We start from the raw sequence: 15,173 nt of genomic DNA, 5'->3' as shown, positions 1-15,173 counted from the left end.
GTTTTCCCTTCAAATATGTGTTAGGAGAAGTCTTGATGAAGAGTCATCTCAAGTTCTGTCGCAGAGCAACTCAAAGGTAGTCAGTCTTGCCCCAGAGCTTGCAATAGATCGCCGAGACTCATTGGATGCCAGTTGTGGGTATCTATTCCCTCGCAGTTGTCGAGATTGAGGTGTCGTATCGTCAGGCCAGAAATGCAATGACCAGTGGTCCGGCCCCGTTCACGGGTCTCCGCCGGTCAGGCATCATCGATACCCGATACGCCCAGCACCCTATGGTTCTAAAAAGTACCTGTGTCCATCAACTAAATGCCACCAATCTTACCTGCTACAGCAAGTATCTCATTAGCGAAGAAATGCTGCTGTAGGTACACTCTCAGCCATGGATTAGGTACCTTAGCCTCCCTCCCGTCCCTCGTGCTGTCCATACCAGGGCCGCTTAGCGCCGCGCAGGGCCGCAGGTACCACCGTGCCACCTTTTCCTGAAAAGTACAAGGGGTCCCGGCAGTCACCGCATCTCCTTTTCTGCCAATGACGTGTGTCACCTGCTGCACCAAACATTCACCCCCAAACCTTCTGAGGATCCCCAAGCGGCTGCAGCGTGCTTGCTTGACATTGGGTCCTTGACCGATCAACACCACCATCCAACTCTCGACGGCCACCACATTTCGCCGCAACCTTCATTTCCTCCAAACCCCCGACCTACCGGCGACTTCTTCTCCGCTGTCACAACCATAACCTTCCTGACAACCCCAGATCGAACCTGTCACGCCTACGAACAAAGTCTACGACCGACCACCACGACCTACCTAGCTGGCCATTCTGCGCTGGTACGAGAATGACAGCTCTCTCATAAATTGTGCCCCGTTATCGCCCACGTCTGACTTTCGACCCCACGCATCTCCGGACCCTTTACGATCAGCGATCATGTCATCCGCTTCTAGGAGCTCGTGGATGCCGGGCCGTCGAGTAACCAGCAACCGGCTTAGCATGAGACCGAGGGGAGCATCCAGGGGCAACATCACCGTCGTCAGCCATGACGATGCCTACACCTTTGCATTGCGAGTTGCATACCTCAACCACATCCTCCAACCGAGACAGAAGCGAAAGCAATATGTTGCCGCCCCGAAACCAGCCCAGAGAACCCACACGAGCGTAACCGAACTGGTCGGTCAATTCGTCTCATCGGGTTCCAACAGCATCAAGCTACCTCATGGCTTCCAAAAGCCCTTGGAAAAGAGACTTAAGAACGTCCTGACAGGGAAGGAACCCATGCAAGGCTTTAACGACTCGGCTCTGAAGCGAAGCTTTGCCGAAGCATACACAGCTTTCACCGAAAAGGGCTTCCAGAAATCCGTAGAGAAGGACCGAAAGCTCGAGCCCTACGTTCTCATGTTCTACTCATCTGCGACAAAGGCCAACCAAAAGTACGCCCAGCTGACATCGGCGACGGACGACTCGTGGAAGGAAACGGCGGACAGGCATATGGCCATGTTCATTAGGCTAGTGGCGCAGACTCTTCGAGACCAGGGGCACGACAGAGACAGGCCCGAGTTGATGAGCCGATTGCATACTTTGGAGAACAAGCTACTCACTAGGGACCAGAACTTATCTCTCGACGCTGCTCAGGGCGAAGGTAACACCATCGAGATCATCGTTCCTCCGAGCACCGACGTCAAAGACATGCCGCTAGTCCTCACTGTGGCCCGCATATTTGGCCGATCCAACTCTGAAGTACAGTCTGACATCGAGGCCAGCCGATATATCTGGACCGAGGAGAATGCGATCAAGGATATGAAGAACTACCAGCAAAGATTGGCTTCGGGTGCGCCTGGAGCTCTGAGGAGTCAGGACTTTGATGTTGAGGAAGCCTTCCAAGAATGGAGGAGGGCTGAAGCGCCGCATCTCTCTCAAATCATTCTGGATATCTTGACTGTCAACCCTGAGTTGGCCAAGACGTCAACCGGAATGGACAAGCCGCTTCCTGGGCGGCCCATGTCAGTCTTTGGGACAGAGCAATCGTACTCGGAAATCAGCAAGGCAATCTCCAGCCCTGATGGCTCCCTCCTGAACTTCGACAGCTCCATCAACTTTGACTCTCTATCGCTCGATGACTCTAGCCAGGATTTCGAAGAGGCCGTCTACACATTCATTCCAAACGACTCGAGGGCATTCTACAAGGCTATCCTGAAAGACTGCATGACATACGACCAACTACACGCTGATCCAGCAGCAGAATTCACTCCGATCTCGAAGCAGTCTGGCGATCTGCTCATGGAACTCAGCGTGTACTGGCGCTTGCCTCAATTTTCAAGGCTCATTGCTTTTGTCGAGGTCATTGGCAAGAAGTTCCTCGATGGAGAGCTTCCCGCCGAGGATCTTCTTGCTGCAATGAACGAGGTAAAGATGTCGGGCGAGGAGGTCAAGAAACCGCCACACTTGCACCAGTACAACGCGGGCTTGCTGGACATTGATCAAAGTCGGTGGACAATTCATGATTTTGCCGTATACCAGCAAACACTTCACAGCCTCCACGACTTCCTGCTACGAGACCTTTACAACCTGATGCTCAATTGTTACGCATCGAAACCACCAAACATTGCGGCCGTGATGGAGTTGTTGGTGGACCACGTCCACTCGGACCCTGCGTTCTCCGTTAAGCCTGAGCAGGCCCAGGAGTTCGCTACTCACCTCACCGACGGCATGAGGCGGGCTGCCACGGATGCCTACAATGCTTTTGTGCACGACAAACTACCCAACCATGCCTCTGAGTGGCAATTTACCCACGTTGTTGAGCTCGGCCGGGCTGTCACTAAGCTTTCGAATAAAATCCAAAAGCGATACAAGAACGTCTCGGAGATCATGGGCGTCAAACCCTGGGATGTTCTCGTGGATGTGATGTTTCCCAGCTACGAACGAGATGCGCAACACATTATCGAGCGTACTATTGCGGTTGCGAAAGAGAGTGGTGAAGAGATCAACATGCAGGATGGGTTCGATCTCTATAAAGAGCTCGTCGACATGCGCCGGACACACCACGCGGCGTTGCCCGACAAGCCATTCGAGTTTCAGATTGAGGAACTCCTAGTGGATTTCGTTTGGCGATGGGTTCGCAATGCCGAGAGCGTTATGGTCGAGTTAGTCGACAATGCCATCGCCGAAGATCCGTTCCAAGTCAAGACTCACAACCCCGACGGCATTCCTTCAGATAATGAGCGGCACAGCTCCTCAGTCGTGGATATATTTTCCATGTTCCATCAAACCATGGAGCAGGTCTATCAGCTAGAATGGGACAGCGACGTTCATCACGCCAGATTCATGACGGCGCTGGCTCGTTCTTACGCAGCTGGCATTGGCCAATACTGCGAAGAGCTTGAGAAACGGTTTGCGAAAGAGATGGACCGGCCAACGGCGCAGGAGGCAGCCGCTGCGAATCAAACAACCCAAGAGAAGTTTATGCAGTATGCCCAGTATGCTCGAGATGCCTGGAACACCAAAGATGCTCCAGAACCTTTCCAATTTTACCCCGAGGTTTGTATAGCTTTCTAGATATCAAGTAGCTCGCTAACGTTCGCTCAGTCTTTCGTCAAACTCAACAATATTGAGCATGCCATGCAAGCGCTGGACAAGCTAGAGAAATCGATGAACGTCGATGCTTGTGCCGAGGTCTTGCAGAAGGCTGAGCGTCTTGGCAAGCAGCAACCAAGACGACCTAACAAGTACGTCTTCACGATCAAGATTGTGGAAGCCGAAGACCTGAAGGCTTGCGATCCCGGTGGTTTCAGCGACCCGTACGTAGTCCTCGGTGACGAGTACCAAAAGCGTCTTTATAAGACGCGCATTGTTTACAGGAACCTCAACCCTCGCTGGGACGAGTCCGTTGACATCACGGTGTCGAGCCCGCTCAACATTATCGCCACTATTTGGGATTACGATACCTTTGGCGAACACGACTTCGTTGGTCGTACGTCGCTCAAGGTTGACCCCATTCACTTCAGTGACTATTTGCCTCGCGAATACTGGCTGGATTTGGACACCCAGGGTAGAGTGTTATTGCGCGTGAGCATGGAAGGCGAGCGTGACGATATTCAATTCTATTTTGGAAAGGCGTTCCGACACTTGAAGAGAACGGAGAGAGACATGGTCCGCAAGATCACGGATAAGGTATGCTTTGTTCCGTTTCACTTGGGAATAACTTCTAACTCTGATCTAGCTCCGAGCTCAAATCAGCACCACCATCTCTCTCGAAACTCTGCGGAGACTTGTCAAAGGTGGCGGCATCGGTTCGCAGGTGACCAGTCTATGGAAAAAGAGAGCTTCAACTATGCCAGTCGTTACCACGGCAAGCGATATTGAGGGAGCATTGCAGCCGCTGTTCCACTACTTTGACCAGAACTTCGCCATCATGAAGCAGACCCTGACCGACGCCACGATGCTTGCGGTCATGACACGTTTATGGAAAGAAGTCCTCCAGGCCATAGAAGGCCTGTTGGTGCCCCCGCTGTCAGAGAAGCCCTCTTCGCAAAGGCCCTTGGCTCAGAAGGAGATCGACATTGTCTATCAATGGTTGAACCTTCTCTTTGAGTTCTTCAATGCCAAGGATGACTCTGGAGAGCAGTTGGGCGTGCCACAGGACGTCCTGAAGTCACCCAAGTGGCACGAGCTGGCAGCCCTGAACTTCTTCTACTTTGAGCCAACGGATACCCTGATTCGGGAATCTGAGCGCATGGCCGCTGCCAACGCCCAGCGCGCGACGCAGATGCTCCTTCAGGAGAAACACGAAAACCGACTCTCGGCTCCAGCAACATTTGGACCAACCTTTAGCGGCGGACCTGGAGCCTTCGCCAGTATGGGCACCATCCGACGTGGCAAGAGCATCATGATGAGCCGAAACCTGGGCACGATGAGGAGAGCCAAAGAAGAGAAGCGCAAAGAGGCCCAGGCGGATCCCAGCGATGATATGATCCTTCGCATTCTTCGCATGCGGCCCGAAGCAACGAACTATCTAAGAGAAAGACACCGTCAAAAGGAGCGTCAGGCGGCCGCCGCGGCTGCAGCGCTGATTGTCAAGAACAGCGTCAATCAGGGGTGGAACACTGGAGGTGCGTCAGCCTATCGGGCCAACAACCTGCCCAGACGATGAGATGATCGACAGCGCAGGGGCGGGCGTGGCACAGCGAAGCAGCAAAGTAGGGCGGACATGGCAAGGCGTTGGCTCTGGACAGTTTTCTTTTTCTTCTTTTCTTACCTTTTCGTTTTTGTTTGCTCATCTCGTTTTGCTTATTGGGCAGTTAGGGTGGAAGGGAGGCATACTTCGATACCATTCTGGAGAGAGCAGAGAAGAGCAGAGAAAGAGAAATAGCGCGTGATGCAGTGTGGAAGGAATGAGGGAAAGCAACGAGGAAACGCAAAACACAGCAACCAACGGCCTATTCTTTTTGACGCACGCAGATTTGGTAATGGTTCGACGGCATCACGGGCAATATGTAGATACCCCCCTTAGCTACGTTGTTAACCTCGCCGGCGCCTTTGTTTTTGTTTTGGCAACGAGGGGCTTTGTTCATTCTATTGTTGTTGTTTTTTCCCTTTCCTTGTGGCCTTGCCTTGCTTTGAGTTGGGTGCAGATAGATTGGTAGTTTCAGAGAGGAGTGAGGAAGATTCCAGGGGTGAAGTGATGAGTTAGTCCGAGATATGGTTCCCAATACCAGCTGCTCGCAACAAACATGGTGATAAGTGGTATACTGCCATCTTTGTATGTAGTTTACGTGTCTATGAAGATCTTTTATGCTAATCCAACTCCACGTCTTGTTTGCGGTCCGATCCAGCCCTCAACACCCGTCACCATTTGCGAAATATCTACAAATACAGGCGTATTCTCAAAACAAGGCGACGTGAAGACCGACCACCCTTATTCCCCATATTCGCCCTACGAGGAAAATGCTCTGCATCCTGCATTCTGCAGGCATTCTGCAGACTGCGGCCCATGTCATGCCGTATGCAACCTGATTATTCTTGCATTAATCCGGCCTTGTCTCGCCTCGTTTCTTTGCATCATTCGATTTGCATCAAATTCGACAGCGATCCCGGCTGACAAAGATATCAATCAGGCTCGAGATTGGGCTGTTGGGAGACAAGTTGTGTCCTGCAGGTTCGAACCTTGTCTCTGTCTCTGCTTCCAAACGGAAAGGGGGACAAGAAAAGAAAAGAAACTCGAAGCGGAAACGGAAATGGGAACGTCGAGGAGTATTGAACCTCTTGAAGAGGATCGAATCTCGTTGAAATCTCCGACGGCGGATGGGCTTTGATCCCATGATTCCAGGCGTGCAATCGTAGAACAGCGCTCAGGAAGCGTGTACAGCTACGCATTCGTGAGCTATACTTCCATCTCCCATTCAGTAGAAGGGGGTAAAGTTCTCAATGACGTCGACGGTCTCCCGTGGCACCCCCGCCCTTGGGACGGCAACCTACCTTGTCGACTATGCGATACGACGGCGGTCTGCTTGTTAGAGGAGCCTGCCGGGGGGTCGTATTCACGCCATTATCAGACATCGAGTATACCAGGTGCTAGGATATATCACGAATGAAACATCCGTTCCGTTCGTCAACCCTCCTGGGCCTACCTCTTGCTAAGCTTAATAGCCTTAGGTGTTAGGTGTTAGAGCTCAAGTTTAGCTCGAGGAGGGGAGGGGTTATCACACCAGAGCTTCATGAGAGCTTCACTGCGACCCTGGGATATAGGGCTCTTGGCGCCGCTCTCCTAGAGGTACCTTCATTCCATCGTAGCAGCATGACCGAGTCGGGGCCTGAATTTGGTACACTTGTACTCGCAACCGTCCTGAGTGTTCATTTCATCGCATTTGACAAACGTCGTCACAAGCGCATGAAATGACGGAGTGACAGGCGGAGGGGTCTCGACCACCGTCGCACACGTTCTCCCGTATGCGCCCTCGAAGCTTGGGGAACGGCCCGGAGCCCATGCAACAGACGACTCCGCAAGACGGCCGTCCGCGGAGGGGTTCGAGAAACGGTCGAGAACGGCCCTGAGAGGTAGAGAGGTCCTAGAGGAGTGGGCGGGGGTAGGTTACGGCGCATCGATGCCCAAGTCAAACGCCGCGAGGGTCAACCGGGACAGTTCCATCAGACAGGCCCCTGGCCTGGTTTCTGATGCGGGGTGAAAGCAAAAACAAGAGAAAAAGAAAGAAAAAGGCTTTCATATTCCAAGGCCCAATATCCGCAATCGGCTGAAGGCATCGCGAAGCGCTCATACGCCGCCCCCTCTGGCTCAAGTCTCTCAACCGAACCATGGTCGCGTGCACGCATGTGAAGAAAGCACACGTCACCAACTCAAAATGCCGCTCAACGTGTTGTCAACTCCAACCTGTGCCATCTAAGGCTTATTACGATCGTCCGCCTTTGGGTTGGGTACAGGGTTCGGGGGGGTTGATGTTGAAAAGTAAGTTGATAGCATGGGACGGCCGGACGCCTGCGGTTGCGGTTGCGGAGAGCTCTAACATACTATGTACAGTACGGACTACATGCTTACTGCCTGGTTTGTCGAGTCTTGGGTAATCCTGGGGAAGCTGGGTCCGTCTAGCATAGTCTCGAAGTTTAAGATATAAAGGGAGCTTGCGCCAGGTCAGAGATGTATTTTCTCCGAGTCCAGCGGGCAGCCCGCTGTGTCATGGCAACTCTAAGCTCCTTCTTCGATGACGTTGCGTGGAGCAAGATCGTGATTGCCTTGCGATTGCGCCCGATTTGCACTTGCATGAAGACCGTACGAGTGCATACCTTGGGTCGTTCGCTGTCGGTCGGGGATGCGTGTGGAGTGCAGTTGAATTCTTTTTCTAGGATGATCCCCTGTGCTTGGGCCTCGAGGTTGTAGTGTTCAAGACATGTGGAAGGTTGAAGCTGTCGTTGCCCAAGCATTGCTCAGAGCCCAAGGTTCGGAGGGAAATGCGGTTGCTCTCAGAATAGGGAACCGCAGGAACGGACCCTCGTCCGCATTGGCAGACCGTAGACGGATAGCGCGCCCTCGGCAGCCGTTGACCCCTCCTATAAGGGAGAACGGTATAACGTTTATGGGTGAGGCTGCTGTTTCCAATCGACAAGAGCTTGACTCGGGCGAAGTTGTCGATTGCGAGAAGCTCGGTTGGCCAGCGCCACTTATCGATAGTCATAAAGGAAACAGCCCTCCCACTATCCACCAAATCAGCCAGCACGTAATGCATCTCCCACCTTGCACCACGCTCTGCGTCCTGGAGCCTCAGCATCCATGCAAATCCGTAAATCAATAGCTACGCTGCTTGATGTGGACGGAGCGTACGGGCGGGTCGAGGACGGAGGCTTACCGCGAGTATCAAAGCCACAATAGCTCCGAACGAGTTTCGATAAGAGCCGGCCGAGAAAACCACCGCTAGCATGTCGATATAACAGCCGCGAGTTCTGCCGAGGGAGGATAATGCGGATTTACATCTCCCTCTGGCGGCTGGCCCTAGGCTTTCGCCGTGTCTCTGGCATCCAATCCAGCATTGTGAGAACGGAAGCTCGACAGCGTGACATTGTTCTGGAGGACCTCGCAGCACGAACCCTTACCAGGACAATGGTTGGACCAGCGTAACGGGCCCCATTCAGGATAACTGCGACGACGAGGGCGACCAACAGGCGAATCAGAAGACAATGGAAGGCTTTGCATTTCTTCTCATCCGTTAACACCGACTTGATGGGACGTCTGCTGGCGAAGCGACCTGTCGACGACATAAAACGTACGCTTGGAGCGGTGACTGGCGTGCAATCCATGAATTGGTGGATGCGGGTTGCAGTGGCAAGTGTGCCGAGCCCCCCGATCTCGTTCAAGGATACCATGCTTCGTCCTTTCACTGGATGAGACGACCAGTGGGGGGAGACGAACGCATCCGTGATCCAGAAAAAAGTCATTCTAGCCTTAGCGTTATAGGAAGAAATGGTCCAGTTTGGTAGCTCACGGAGTCGCCGTTGCCCAAGGTTGTCTAGGACCGTCTCAAGGTGAGTTCCACTCGATCTTCTTTTTGAATCAACTGTCGGAGATTTGTGTGTGGCTTGATACTTCGCAAGAAAGTTTCTGTCGAGAACAATGGCGAAGCTGGCCGGGTCACGGCTTGGCGGACGGTTAGTGCGGAGATGGTACCCCTTGAGAGTCGCGACTCACGGTTGGGTACGTCTTGACCACACTGATACGAGTCAATTATTGCTACAGGGTCCTTCGTGGTAGCTCGGAATATGATACGCTGGCCAGTTCCATGGCCCGGCATCGTGCAACCGTAGTCCCCATATCCAATAGCCATGCAAGGCAAAGGCAATGCTCTGGTTGCTCCTTGAGGCTTGCCATGTGGCCGGCGCGAGGTCTTGAGGTGAAGATGCCAGGCAACACCTAGCCACATTTGTTACGAAAGCGCATGGCTTGAATGGAAGCCTTCAATCTCAACTGATCCTTTAGGGAAACGGCCTGCAAATACTGCGAGTTGAGGATTGCCCTTCGCAAACACGACCCTTTGTTGTCAATAGGTTTCGAGGCCGTATCCGTACCACGCTGGTAGCGATTACGTACCCAATGGGGCTTGATATGCGCAATGTCTTTGGGAATCGCTAGTGGTATTCGTGATAGTAGTTCCTTACAAATATATGTTGCATCTGCTAGCAGAAATTAACTCGCGGGATAGAGTTGGAGCTCTATGGAGTAGGTTAACGTGATCAATATCTGCATGGCTGTTATTGAATAGCGAAAGCGGTCTGGTTTGCCTGGCGTGATCGGGAACCGTCCGTCTAGCACACCGCCCAAAATGACTTATATCATCTGTCAAGCGGTAGAAAGAAGATGGATAGCGAGCTCACTGGCCCTGTGTCACAAACGAGCAACCTGCAGTAGGCTGCGGCTTACGGGGCGTTATGCTTTAGTAGTGAAGCCTATTACTTGGTGTTGACAAACACCCATTTGAATCGTGCCATAGGAGCTGTTTGTGTCGCTTTAGCTCCTGGCGTACCTAGGCCACAACGAAGGAGTTCTCGGCGAGGATCCTGCCGGTAAAGTCAATCTGGTTAGCATGCATGGTGGCAAAAGGTGCATGGGAAATAGGGGTTCAGCGGTTAAGCCCAGACCCATTTTCAGCCTCCGTTCTGAAAACTGACGGGTTATCGGCTGCTTTGAGGCGAGCAAAGGTGGGATGGTCGATGAAGTTCCAGACTAAATTGATCCAAGAAGGCCTTCGGGTTGGCTCAACCGAGTGCATCGACGACATCTTCGGGGAGACAGCGAATTCGAGACTGGCATCGGCCTCGTTTATCCAGAAGCATTCTTGGACAGGCGATCGTTAGGCTGGGACCAAGAATGGGCATTCCCTGAGCAAGTAGCTTTCACGAGTCAACGACTGCTCTCGATGCAGGGCGGTGTGGCTTGAAGTCGAATCAGATTGGAGACCTCGTGGGCCACAGTGACGTCGATGGCTTGGGCTTCTCGGCAGGCGGCAGGTTCCCAGGATCTGTACTCCGTACCCGTACCGCCGTTGATATTGGCCTGTAGGATAGCCCGAGCCGACGAACGGTCTTGAGACAGAGGCGTGAGAGAGGTAATTATCCGTACAGGCCAAGAACAGTGATAAGCTTGGGATGTCTTGGTTTCTGGCGAGGGCTGTCCAGCGACTGCCAACCAGGCCGGTGTCCTGAGGGTCCGTTTCCGGGGAAAGGGCCACACGCGGGGGCCCAGTAGTAAGGGACGTTGAGCAACATGGCTGTTGCATGGGCCCAAGGGTTGGAGGCCTGAGATCTGGGAGGTTGAACTTTGGAGGACATCCCGGCGATACGGTTGTAATGAAAGGATGAGCGACGCGAGATGTTGAAACGGACGAAGAAGGCATTGCGTGTCGATCTTTGGACGGCGTCCCGGACAGTCGTTCTTGACGGGTGTAAACCTTGAGAGCTGACCCTGACGATCGCAGTGGCTGCTTCCCTGACGGTGTCGTTCGTTGGTCAAGGTGGACGTTAGTGTGAAAGTCAGACGTTGAGACTTGAGAATGGAAGGGGGGAGTGGGCATCCATGACTCCCTCCAGTACGCCTGGGCAGTGACCAGAGCAAACTTCCAGCTCAAAAGTAACGGGCGGGGCGACGGACGGCGTCTTGCCGAGCACTCAAGGTATTCGAGAAGTCCCCTTGGTCCCCTAGTCCCCGTGTCCCCCGACCTAAGTTCTTAAGGGATGTCGAGGGAAGTCAAAGAAAAGTGTGTGGCTCCTTTCTTTTTTCGGTTTGGGCGGAGGAAGATAGGAAGGTGTACGGAGTACCGTAGAAACTCGAGCAACTCGAACTTGCGCTAGCCCGTGCCAGCCCTGCTAGCGGCCCACACTAAGCCCTTTCGAGGGATCAGTTTTATCCGATTATATAATCGACTAAACCGTATACGGAAGGCGGTAAGTGATTATTTTCCATTTTTTACTCCTACCCAACTGCCCACTTCCACCGATTACATCACCGATTTGACCACCAATTATACTGTCAATTATACCTCCAATTACACCTCCACCACGGGCCTCGTCGACGTGCCCACGATGCCCTCACGACGGGCCCTTGCCGAGAAGGATTCGAATACGGCAAAAGTGCCAATTACACCTCCAGCAGCTAAGCGCCGCGGGCCTGCTCCTACCCCCATCAAAGACCGGAAATATACACCGCGAAGTGGCCCAATCAAGCGCCGCCAGCACCACTATACCCACGATACCAAAGTCAACGTCCTGATGTTTTTAGAGCATCACCGCGTGAGGAAGCTCGACGAAGAGTCGATTTGCCCCCCGAGGCTGCGCCAGGGCGAGACCGAGCTCCCAGGGATATACAGACGTCCCACATACCAGGAAGCCGCAGATTGGTTCAAAGTCCCTCGAAGCACGGTTATCTCCTGGTATCAGAACCGCGAGTCAATCGTCAATCGGTCCTCCAACTACGCCTACCACCCTCAGTGGCCAGAGCTCGAGACAGCGCTATACGGCGCCTTCCGCCAGCGACGAAGTGAGGGAAAGCTCGTTAGTACCAGTTGGTTCAAAAGGACCGCTAAGCGGATTTTCGCCCAGCAGAACCCGAACAGCAAACATCTTTTTATTTTTTCCCCCGGTTGGTTTCGTGGCTTCCAGAATCGTATGAGAATTACCCGACGTCGACTTACCAAACAGGCAACGAAGTTACCCACTGAGTACTTCAAAGTTGTCAACAGCTTTCTTTCCTTTATCCGACGAGTTAATCAAATGGCCCTGGCTAAGGTGAAGCGGTCTAACGTCGGAGATTTACTCGGAAGTCCAGCCCGTCGATTTCCTAACTCGCGAATTCTCAACCTCGACGAGACCCCAGTTCCTTTCGAATACCTAGACGGTTACACATACGACGACGTCGGGGCCAAAACCGTGGCTGGCAAGAGCGACCGCAGCGGTTGGGGCAAGCGGCAGGCCACATTAATACTCTACATCTTCGCCGACGGCATACAACGAATTAAACCGAAAATAATATTCCACGGCAAGCCCGCAGAGGAAGGGGGTCAATTATGGAAAAAAGAGGGCCTATTATACGCAGAAGGAGTGACAGTTGAGTTCAACAAGACTGCCTACAACAATGAGTACTTGTTCAAAAGATGGATTGAAGAGGAATTGGTAGCGCTGACTAAGGGAGACGAGTACCTATTGGTAATGGATGTCGCTTCCTTCCATAAGACAGATTCCATCCTTGCGCTATTACGTCAGCACCACATCACACCCTGCCTCATACCGCCAGGGACCACTTCCCTCCTCCAACCTCTCGATACCGCAGTCAATAAGCCCTTCAAGCAGTGGCTTTCAGAAGCAACCGACGCTTACGTACTCGACGAGGAAGAAAAAGCGCTGAATAAGCAGGAGGAGCTCAAGTGGGAGACGGGTATGAAGAGAATAATGGTCACCAAAACAGTCGAGACGGCAGCCGCTAAATTGGCCCACGAGAAGGGCTCAATGGTCAGCCAGGCCTTCCTGCAGTGCGGAATATCTATTCGGCCCGATGGCAGCCAGGTCGACGAGATCCGGATCAAAGACGTGCCCGCCGAGGCCATCGATTACACTGGGTGGGAGCTCTTCGACGTAGAAGCCCACATTGAGCAGGAGACGCTGCAAGAGGAGATTCCAGACTTCGCTGTTCTGAACGACGGGTTAGAGTACATTTTCACAGCAGAGGAAGTCCGTGATGGCATCAATGGGCAGTTCGTCGACCCGACAGTCCAACCGCCGTATGAATAGGGGCCCGTTGGAGGCAGTGGGCCAGGGGACAGTCAGGGGCTCGGTTGCTTACGTACGACTGCTTCCAATTGACACTTTTGCCCTTTTTGCCAATTCGACGAGAAAAGCTCAAAACCGACGAGAAAGCCAAAATAATTATTGAATTATATCAATTGTGGGTCCGGCCTCGACGGCGAGCTCTCATTGGTCAGATCGATCGAAATGTTAACCTACGCCAAAAATAGGTGGCGGCCGCATTTAACCACTTTAGGCAGTATTACGATTCTGCCAGAGCGCTAGCAGGGCTGGCACGGGCTAGCGCAAGTTCGAGTTGCTCGAGTTTCTACGGTACTTCGTAGTGGTGCACCGTGTAAGAGGGGGAGGTGGGAGCAGAAGAGAAATGGGATCGGGATGGGACGACGGGATCCCTGACCTGGACCCTGGCGCTTGCTTCACAAGTTCAGAGTGAGTTAGCTCGCACTTTCTTTCTTTTCTCTTCTTTCATTCCCGCAGGGGCCCAGCGCAGATGCAGGAAGGAGACACAATTGCAAGTCGAGGAAGGAAGCACGGAAGGAACCTGAGCTACGCAAAGTATCACGTGCGCTCTTATCTCTAGCACTGTCCCCCATAAGTACCTTATCGGCTTGTAGCACCGTGCGGCTTCTCTACCTTAACTTCGCTCATCTGACTTCACTTGAACATCCATGCTGAATCGTCCTGCCTCACAGAGGCAAAGCAGCGCGTCTCCGCGCTGCTCCTGAGTGCCATTATCCGCATCTGCTCGTACATGACCTGAGAATACGCAGTATATCTGCCCGACTAAATCCTGTCAGAGTACGACAGAGTCAAGTGAACAACACACGGCAGAGAATCAAACCGTCATTATCCTATTCATATTCAAAAAGGAGCTTGACTCAGGGCACATTCGCCTTCCCCATCATGGGAATCTCGATCTCAATATCAGCTGCGAAATCTGGAACTGGTTCCCAACTTCCCATGCTTGCAAACAATGCATGCAGAAGAGAGAGGTGAGGTTGGGGCGGCACGGCGGGCAAACCAAGCACGGGCAGTCCCTGATGCGCCATGTGACAGCCGGGCGGCTAGGCCTGTCCGGATTTATCGAATCTCGACCTCTCGACTCCCCGAACCGTGGACTCGCCCACTCTAGACCCGATCCTGGATCTGAAGCGGGCCGCGGAGGCATACCTTACCTAAGAAACCGCTGCCGTTCAAGTTTGTTGGTAGTTGGTGTCCGTACCGGCGTACAGCGGCTGTGCGGTCCACCATGTGCGGCACAGCGTAGCAGCTGCAGAGGGACAACGGCGAAGGGGAGCGAGCGCCGCACGTTACCGTTGTGGAGACGAGAAGGGAATGCAAAGCAACGCTGTTGGTGGCCATGGGAGTCGGGACAAATGGTGGATGGGGGCGGCCAGGAGCCTCCCGCCGTCACCCAGCTGAGAAATACTACCCTGCCTTTCCATACGGAGACCATCGTCGCTACCAATCGCCGCTGCTCCAGCTCCGGAAACTCGTTGGGTACGGATTTCCGTGGCACCCTCTTGGTGTAGCAGCATGAGGGACGACGTCGACCTTGGAGAGTGGGAGTCTGGGAGTCTGGAGAGAAGCAACAAGCGGTGTTTGGTCTGCTCAGTCTCAAGACCCCTATTCCGTGGAAACCGAGGCGCAACTTTCTTGCGGGAGGAGAAGAAAGTCACCTCAACTCCCAGTCCCCAGCAAGCATTCAACCAGGTTCTCCACCGTGGGCATATGCGTTGGTTTTCCCCACACCAATCGCGAGAGAAAACGGTTCTAACCTGTCACGCCCGTCACGCCCGTCCAGCACGCAGCGCTAGGCCGCCTCGGGAGCGCTGCTGCAGTGCCCAAACAGCCACAAGCCACAGGACTCTATCCGTACGGTCCACGGA

At 53.3% G+C, this 15,173-nt stretch overlaps 2 protein-coding genes across 2 annotated transcripts; one reads left to right on the top strand and one right to left on the bottom strand.

Moving 5' to 3' along the window:
* Positions 1-924: 924 nt before the first annotated feature.
* BDP55DRAFT_567830 (uncharacterized protein) lies at positions 925-5,140 on the top strand (the record flags this gene model as incomplete). The annotated part of the gene is made up of 3 exons (XM_060570621.1): positions 925-3,528; positions 3,577-4,161; positions 4,211-5,140. The coding sequence occupies 3 exons, from the start codon at positions 925-927 to the stop codon at positions 5,138-5,140; spliced, it is 4,119 nt and encodes a 1,372-aa protein (XP_060421953.1).
* Positions 5,141-7,605: 2,465 nt separating this feature from the next.
* Positions 7,606-9,413, bottom strand: BDP55DRAFT_638978 (uncharacterized protein; the record flags this gene model as incomplete). Its single annotated transcript, XM_060573182.1, has 5 exons — positions 7,606-7,905; positions 8,010-8,291; positions 8,346-8,507; positions 8,590-9,050; positions 9,182-9,413. 5 exons carry the CDS (start codon positions 9,411-9,413, stop codon positions 7,606-7,608), a joined length of 1,437 nt encoding a protein of 478 aa, XP_060421952.1.
* Between the last annotated feature and the right edge of the window lie 5,760 nt (positions 9,414-15,173).

This window comes from Colletotrichum godetiae (assembly GCF_030913485.1).
Source record: "Colletotrichum godetiae strain CBS 193.32 chromosome Unknown BDP55scaffold_101, whole genome shotgun sequence".
Lineage (NCBI taxonomy): Eukaryota > Fungi > Ascomycota > Sordariomycetes > Glomerellales > Glomerellaceae > Colletotrichum > Colletotrichum godetiae.
This window is presented reverse-complemented; position numbering and strand designations above follow the sequence as displayed.